Source organism: Conger conger, chromosome 6, assembly GCF_963514075.1.
Source record: "Conger conger chromosome 6, fConCon1.1, whole genome shotgun sequence".
In the NCBI taxonomy this organism is placed as follows: Eukaryota; Metazoa; Chordata; class Actinopteri; order Anguilliformes; family Congridae; genus Conger; species Conger conger.
Window position 1 is genome coordinate 62,199,002 of NC_083765.1, and position 8,683 is coordinate 62,207,684.

General features: G+C 39.9%; 1 protein-coding gene across 2 annotated transcripts in view; it reads right to left on the reverse strand.

Annotated features, from left to right (window-relative positions):
- The window catches only part of LOC133130231 (dmX-like protein 2), a 50,029-nt gene extending 47,562 nt beyond the window's left edge, over nucleotides 1-2,467 (reverse strand). The window contains exons 1-2 of one of the 2 annotated variants that reach the window (XM_061244640.1): nucleotides 2,366-2,467; nucleotides 1,988-2,082 (exon numbers count right to left, since the gene is read on the reverse strand). In XM_061244640.1, coding sequence (XP_061100624.1) covers nucleotides 1,988-2,074 — 87 coding nt within the window. In that variant the 5' untranslated portion in view covers nucleotides 2,075-2,082; nucleotides 2,366-2,467. The other variant, XM_061244641.1, reaches the window with a different exon arrangement.
- Nucleotides 2,468-8,683: the final 6,216 nt, after the last annotated feature.

Sequence of the window (8,683 nt, forward strand, 5' to 3'; positions counted from 1 at the left end):
CTCGGGCAGATGAGTGGGACGTGGATCCTTGGGTTTACCTTGAGTCTCAGGATAGCAGCCATTTCGCACAGGGTCACTTGCCACAGTGTCTGCTCATCAGAAAGCCTAGCGCTAAAGATCTAATCAACCATAACACAGTTTTCTGGAACTCAGAACATCACTGAAATAAACTGAGCATAGGACAAACACACACACACACACACACACACACACACACACACACACACGCACATGCACATCTTTGCACAGCCTCTGGCGGTGATCCACAACCCAGGAGTCCCTCTCTGTCGATGCAAGCAGACGTGACCAAATCCTGTGCCATGCTTCAGGGCGGACAGAGATTTCACTTTCCCCGAATGCACCTGAGCCGCGATGGCGGCGACAGCACCATGGCTGCCCTCTCCCTCATTCCCAGCTACAGGGAGCGCAGGAAGCTGGGCCTCCTGAGAGCGGCCATGATCACAATCACAATGGGACAGCCTGCCAGCAAACACCAATCACTATGACCCATATACCTCTGGACAAACTGTCAATATGGGCCTATGACCACTGTTTATGTAACTTCCGCTTCTCAACAATTCCCATTACGCCACACAATGGAAATCATATTCAATTCCATTCACCTACATGGATGGAACAATAAACACAGTCATATGGCATTTAGGACCGTATTACTCATTATTTGCCAAGTCCTGATTAAGGGAAATTTGCATAGCATGCATTCTTCACCATTTAAATGGTGTACTGGCTTTATTTCAAACTCTCCAAGATAGACCTAACTGAATTAGCTTAGGTTATGTGTCTAGTTTCACAGATAGGACAGCGATGTACATCACATTCACAATCAGACAATATCTTCATAATACCTCCCAGAATGTATTATTATTATTATTATTATTATTATGTATGAGTTATTTCAGACAGTAGCGTGATTGGCATTAATTGTTCATTAGTAAATAATCAGTGTTATTAGAATTAGTCAGTGCATTATAAATGTATTGTGCTGGCTACTGAAACTAGTGGTAATAGCAAGATGTCTATGCCGAGGACAAAAACCTGTAAAATGCGAGGATTTGCGCATTACATCTTTAGGCAAGTGCAGATTTTAGGCAGTCGTTTCAAAAGCTTTCAGCTAGGTTTATTACAATTCAGAAACTCGATGCGACAGTTACAATGGTATTGAGCTTAATTGCAATAATAAACAATTTGTTCACGCACTGTTGAACAATGCACTATTGATCGTGACAAAATAAAATACATCGTGACTGCCACCAGCCAAAATTCAAGCAACACTGTAGTGTAGGCTGCTCCTTTCCCTCTGGTTGTATCAAACGTTTTCACAATGTCTGCCGGCTACATTTTCACTTTGATGGTTGAATGCACTTTGCATTGTTATGGAATATGCTGTTTATGTGCGTAGTATAGTGGTTGTATGAATTGAAATAGTGTAGGCTAACCATCAGGCGTAGTTCTACGTCATAGTCTCTCCAGCTGATGGGCACGATGACAGCCATTCTGGTGGTTAGGGGAACGCTTTGAAGCCAAATGTTAAGACAATTCACGCTTTGCAATACTGATTGAGCCGCACCGTCACACAATTAATTGAACGTACAAGCTGAAATGGACAGAAATGTGCAAAATGTCTCCGTGCATAATCGTTAATTATGAATTATTTGTGCAGCTCGTCATGGGATTTCCCTCGGACCACATTATCTTGTAAAGGTCATTGCTCAAACTTGCCGTCTTAACCAGTTGGATTATGCGATATTTCCCGCAACAGTAGCAAGAAATTATAACCTTGAGCTGATCCACTGCAAAACGCACAATGTCATACCAAAAGAACGATGCTGAAGATATGACGGGAGCAGAAATGCTTGCAAGCTAGCAAGCTACCTAGAATCTGCTCGTGCAGTTTGCGCCGCTGAATCTGTGGTTACCGATCCCCTACCTACCCAGGATTATAAAATAATACTAGCAGGCTACTTACCGTAAAAGGAATGTCATTGACGCTTCCCACGGAATAACAGCTATCGCCAGGATTAACCGCTCCAGTCAACACTTGATGTAGATGCATCTTGCTTTCTATAACAGTAGATGGATATTTAATTATTTACAACACCGACACTCTTCCACCCTCTCGGTCTCTCCATCCATCTAGCCAGCTACACTACTGAGAATCCCATCCGTTTGTCTCCGCCCTGTCAGTGTAGGCTATTTGTTTTATTTTATATTTTTCAAAACACTGCTTTACATTGACAGTGTTATATTTCTGGAAGTATGCTAATTATCTTTACAGTTTCCTTAAAATGTCTATTGGAAATGCTCGCATTGGTTCGGCTTCAACACAAACGCCCGGATTATATACCTCCTTCAGTAAACGGATGGATCTCCGCAGCGGCGCTAGTATGCGCGTTCTCGATATTCCCAGGCACGGCTGCGTGACCATAGATATAGAATTCCTAGATCGGTTGCTCCGATGAACACTTTCTTATAAAGCATACAGTCCCTGCTATTTGAAAGAGGCACTGATGTTTAAACCGAAGACTGAAGCTACGTAAATTTCATTTGGGGATATATCAACACGTTTATTTGCATCAATTAACGGACATTTTCAATGCACATTAAGACACCTGTATCTGAGCTAGTTGTGCTATATCCATTTTCACGTCAGCGTTTCAGGTTGGAGGAGCGCGCATCACTGTGATGACGACGCACCGTTCGTTGATTATTAAAAAGAGTGGGGTGTTGGCTAAAACCGTAAGTCATTAAAAACCTGCATTTAATATTGGAACCTAATTAACACATATGGAATTTCTATGGCTAGAAAATTGAAATATGGGCATGCATTTAAAAACATAATCTGAATGTTGTCACATTCGCCTACAGCGCTGCAAAAGGACAGGGAAAGGGAATCCCCACCCCCTACAGGAAAAGCACTTTGGTGCATTCTGGTAGAAAGGTCTGACACTGATATCAGATACTCAATGACTGCCTAGAATAACTCATGAACGCATATTCATTAACGTTGAATGATAAAATAATTACGTGAAAAGGAATACAATAGAAGCACCACTTATAAGATGTGTCACTTAGGTTTGCAGCAAATAATACATATTTATCTGTCTTTTATATATTTTCAGAACTTTTTTATTTTATTCATAAGGCTATATTTTGAGGGCACTGATGTTGTGTGACGTTTGCTGAATGTGAGTCACTGTATGCTACTCCCTGTTAGCGCTTTCTGTGGGTTGCACACGGCCGTAGAGAACGGGATGTTCTGGCTGGCCAATGAGCAAGAATGAGCAAGGGTGACCGAGGGCATTAAACGTCCTGGAGCCAGGGCACTCTCGCTTGGAGCAGAGACACAGCTCCAAATAACAGGGCGTGTAATAACAGGGTTAAACCGACGCATATCTACTGACCATTGCTGTTCTTGAATTCTGAAGTTTTATGTTATGAAGAGTTATGTTACTAAGAGTTATGAAGTTTAGACTGTTCTAGGTGTAGTATAATATACTATATTGGATTCCACGAAGTTCAATGGCATTCTTGCTATCTCTGATTAATGTTATGCATTATGTAACATAATGCTATCAATGCATTGCATTCAAGGATACATTTCTAGTATATACCCAGTGACCACTTTATTTGATATTTATTTGACATATTTTTTAGACTTATGCTGCTGTAGCCCATCCACGTCAAGGTTTGATACGTTGTGTGTTCAGAGATGCTCCTCGTCATAACACTGTTGTAGCGTATGGTTATTTGAGTTAGTTGACTTCCTGTCAGCTTGAACCAGTCTCAGCTTGAACCAATTCTCCTCTTACCTCTCTCGTTTACAAGGTTTTTTTTTCCCCCACAGAACTGCCACTCACTAGTTGTTTTTCGTTTTTATCACCAACTCTAGAGACTGATTGCATGAAACTCCCAGGAGATTCAGAATTTCTACTCAAACAACCCATCAACAATCATTCCACTATCAGAATCACTTGACACTCAACTGAACTTCTTGAGAATTTTTTTTTTTTTTTTTTTCAGAAAAAAGTGTTATTACGTACACCTGTAAATTCTAAAAGAAATGTTTAATATACAGTACTGTGCAAAAGTTTTAGGCAGGTGTGACAAAATACTGTACAATAAGTATGCTTTCAAAAATAGAAATGTTAAAGTTTATTTTTATCAATTAACAAAATGTATGAACAAAAGAAGTGAGTGAATTGAAGAAAAATCTAAATCAAATCAATATTTGATGTGACCACCTTTTGCCTTCAAAACAGCATTGATTCTTCTAGGTATACTTGCACACAGTTTTTGAAGGAACTATGTGGGGGTCATACCATCACGTCCAGGACTCCAGATAGTTCTTAATGACATTGGCTGTATGTTTGGGGTCATTGTCCTGCTGCAGAATACATTTGGGGCCAATCAGATGCCTCCCTGATGGTATTGCATGATGAATAAGTATCTGCCTGTACTTCTCAGCATTGAGGAGACCATTAATTCTGACCAAATCCCCAACTCCATTTGCAGAAATGCAGCCCCAAACATGCAAGGACCCTCCACCATGCTTCACTGTTGCCTGTAGACACTCATTCTTGTACCACTTTTCAGCCCTTCGGCGAACAAACTGCCTTCTGCAACAGCCAAATATTTCTAAATATTTTCATTTTGACTCATCAGTCTAGAGAACCTGCTGCCATTTTTCTGCACCTCAGTTCCTGTGAGTCGCGTGGCCTTGTTTCCACGTCGGAGGTATGGCTTTTTGGCCGCAATTCTTCCATGAAGACCACTTCTGGCCGCACAGTAGATGGGTGTACCTGGGTCGCAATGGTTTCTGCCAATTCTGAGCTGATGGCACTGCTGGACAGTGAAGGGAAGTAAGCATGATGTGTCTTTCATCTGCTGCACTAAGTTTCCTTGGCGGACCACTGCGTCTACGGTCCTCAATGTTGCCCGTTTCTTTGTGCTTCTTCAACAGAGCGTGGACAGCACATCTGGAAACCCCTGTCTGCCTTGAAACTTCTGCTTGGGAGAGACCTTGCTGATGTAGTGTAACTACCTTGTGTCTTGTTGCTGTGCTCAGTCTTGCCAATGGTTTATGACTTCTAACATTAAACTGTCTTCAGCAACCTCACCTTGGATGCAGAGTTTGGCTGTTCCTCACTCAGTTATAACCCTCCTACACAGCTGTTTCTGTTTCAGTTAATGACTGTGTTTCAACCTACATATTAAATTGATGATCATATACCTACAAAATCCCTGACTTTGTGCAAGTGTACCTAGAAGAATTGATGCTGGTTTGAAGACAAAGGTGGTCACACCAAATATTTATTTGATTTAGATTTTTCTTCTGTTCACTCACATTGTATTTTGTTAATTGATAAAAATAAACTATTAACATTTCTATTTTTGAAAGCATTCTTACTTCTTACATTTTTTTACACCTGCCTAAAATGTTTGCACAGTACTGTATATATATATATATATCTGTTTCAATTTGATCTTTCAGGATCAGCTCAATTTTATGGCATGCTGCATTTTAAAAACCAGATGCCTAATGTGCAATTTGCCAATGTACTTCTTGGCAAGAAGCAGTGGACAGCTTTATTTAATTAGAGAACCCAGTGATTTTTTTTTCAACATGAGGCCACATAAAGCAACTTACTGCAAAGAAAATGGCTGTTACAATGCACATTTTCTTGAATTAATGTCCGGGACAAAAACTGTGATTGAGGATCTGGCGCAACAAAAATTCACAGCACAATTTCAACTACAACTCATTTCACGTAGCATGCGACACCAAAAATTCACAGCACAATTTCAACTACAACTCATTTCACGTAGCATGCGACACCAAAAATAATTAGATTATTTCTTTTGGAGAGAGAGAGAGAGAGAGAGAGAGAGAGAGAGAGAGAGAGAGAGAGAGAGAGAGAGAGAGAGAGAGAGAGAGAGAGAGAGAGAGAGAGAGAGAGAGAGAGAGAGAGAGAGAGAGAGAGAGAGAGAGAGAGAGAGAGAGAGAGAGAGAGAGAGAGAGAGGAGAGAGAGAGAGAGAGACTCTTTGAAAATATTTACTAATGTATTTCCATTTCCTGCCAATAAGGCACATTAAATTGAACTGAGAGAGAATATAGAATATATCCAGCTCCCATTTGGAATATGTCGAGTGTGTGTTGGGGAAAGAGATGCTGTGACCCAGGTAAAGCCACTGGTGCATTCTGGGTCACACTGTGCTACACTGGTCTCCCCAAAGAGGCATCCATGGACAAGCAGCCTCAGTCTGTTCCCTTCAGCATTACTTTATGCCTGTGAAGCATACTGTAGGGATGTAGTGCCGAGTATGATTCTAACACCAGTCCATCCTAAAGATATTCTGCATGCAGATATAGCAAAACAAGAGCCCAATTTCATCATAACAAGATTAAGTTGGAAACGTAATTAAATATAACAATATAACAAATAAAAATAATACAGTTTTGCGGAGTAGTATATTATTGATAGTATTGATGTTTTCCCTATAACAGCCATTTCACTCCTGGTGTATTATCAGAAACATTGTAGCTCTGTTAAACAGGTTTCCCAGATCACTGGTGATCCTGCCTGACAACTCAGCTCTAAGATGCAGCCCTGATGCAGAGAGTAGCCAGATGGAATGACATGCTGTAAGTCCTGTCTCTTAAAGTGATATTCAGTGACTTCAAATGTTGTTATACACATAAAATATGATCCGTCCTGTAATCTTATATGATCATGTATTGTCACTGGCAGGCTTTTATTTTCTGGTTATGGCATCTTTATTAAATTTGAACAATGCTGTAGTCTTTGTATTTAATGTATTTATTGGTTTCTATTTTTGTGTTCTCTGTAAACCTTATGCATCATGGACCCATACATAAAGAGCTGTCAAAGTTGAACAGAAATGTTTGTGAACATCAACAAAAGAAAACAAATTATAGTTGAGAATGTGACAAAGTTGTCCATTGTCCATCAGTAGCATCACTGAATTACTAATCGGTAGCAGTAGAAAGCTTCAAAATTTTAAAAATACATGAAAAAGAAAATCACAAATTGCAGATAGCTTTAACAGCTAGAAAGACTCCACAGACTATTGTAGTGGAGCTCAGCCTGTGTTTATATGAAGTCCCTTCATGGAATGAGCCTTGCATGAGCTCTAACACGATGGGAGAGTATAGCTGCAAGCAGTGACGTTGGGGGCCAAGCTCCAAGGGAGAGCTGTAGCACATTGGGGGGTACTTAGTCATGGACTGCAAAATCAAAATACCATCCATACCAACTGGTGCATATTGGCTTAAAGGGTAGATCTGTAATAATTATTTGAAAATTATGATTTTTAAGTGGTGCTGTAGCACCACCTAGTGTGTACGTGGAACAGAATTTGAGACACCTGACCAACAAGGGTCCAAACTGTCAAAAAATGTAATAGAGGCTGGATTTCCACAATGTATGCTTATTAATTTTATTTAAGAATCAAAGATTGAGGGGAACATACTTCTCAGGACTATTGCAGGGAAGACTATTCTTGGCAAAGTTCATACAATTTGGGCTTATGGAGCTGATGCAAATGAGTGTGTAGCAAAAAGGCGTACAGGCCACATTGTGCTATACCACTGCATGCCTGTGCATGCTCGTCCACAATATGGGTTCTACCATCCCCTGAATTATTGCTGCAATCTAAAATTGGGACCATAGACATAATTTGGGTGTGCTCAGGCATTTTGGTTAAATGTACTAAAAGCTATAAACTTAAGTAGTTTCTCAAAGACAGAATATAGACATACACATATGTGTACTCTTGCATTGAGGAGGTTTTGTAGACTAGCTACAAGCAGGAGAAAGAGTGTGGGTTTTAGGCAGTGAATGACCCTTCCTTCATTCAAATTGGGATGCTCAGTGTTTACAATGCCCTGGTGGGATTCTCACCCCGTGGACAAGGTGAAGAGGAACTGAAGGAGTATATTCATTGAAAGTGAGAGCAAGAGCAGGTCAAGAACCACTGGAAAGATATTGTCATGTGGTAATGAGAGTTATTACTATGGAAGTTTATTTAAGGACTACTTTAATTTATACGTGCACACATACACCGTGTGTGTGTGTGTGTGTGTGTGTGTGTGCGTGCGTGCATGTGTGTCAGTATATTATGTGTGCTTGGTCAAAACGATTGTTTCACAGTAGCTGAAATCTATTCATTCAATTGAACAAAAGGCTGCAAAGATTAATACCAAATATGAATTCAAGAGATGTGTCAATATATAAAATGTTCATGGTGATTTTATTACCAAATATAATTCTGGAGGGCAATGCTATTATGTTTGCTTGAAGTAATTTGTTATGATTTAATGTTAATGTGGTTCCCATTATAGCCATAAATTAGGACTATATTATGATATGTAAATGTACCACAACTCAAGCCTACATGGGGATGCACCGTCAAATGTAGAACGCAGAATGCAGAATCTTCACAATTACACAAATGACCCCTCCTCTTTTAAACGATATTGTGATTATATCTTCCTCATGTACTGTATGATCTGACCATATTAAAGTATTTGTAGAAATACTGACTAAACTAAAGTATTAATTACAAAAAAGGCTTGCATATATGTATATCCCCATTTTATTCCACTTTAGTGCAGAAATGAATGGATGTGTGAAAGAGAGG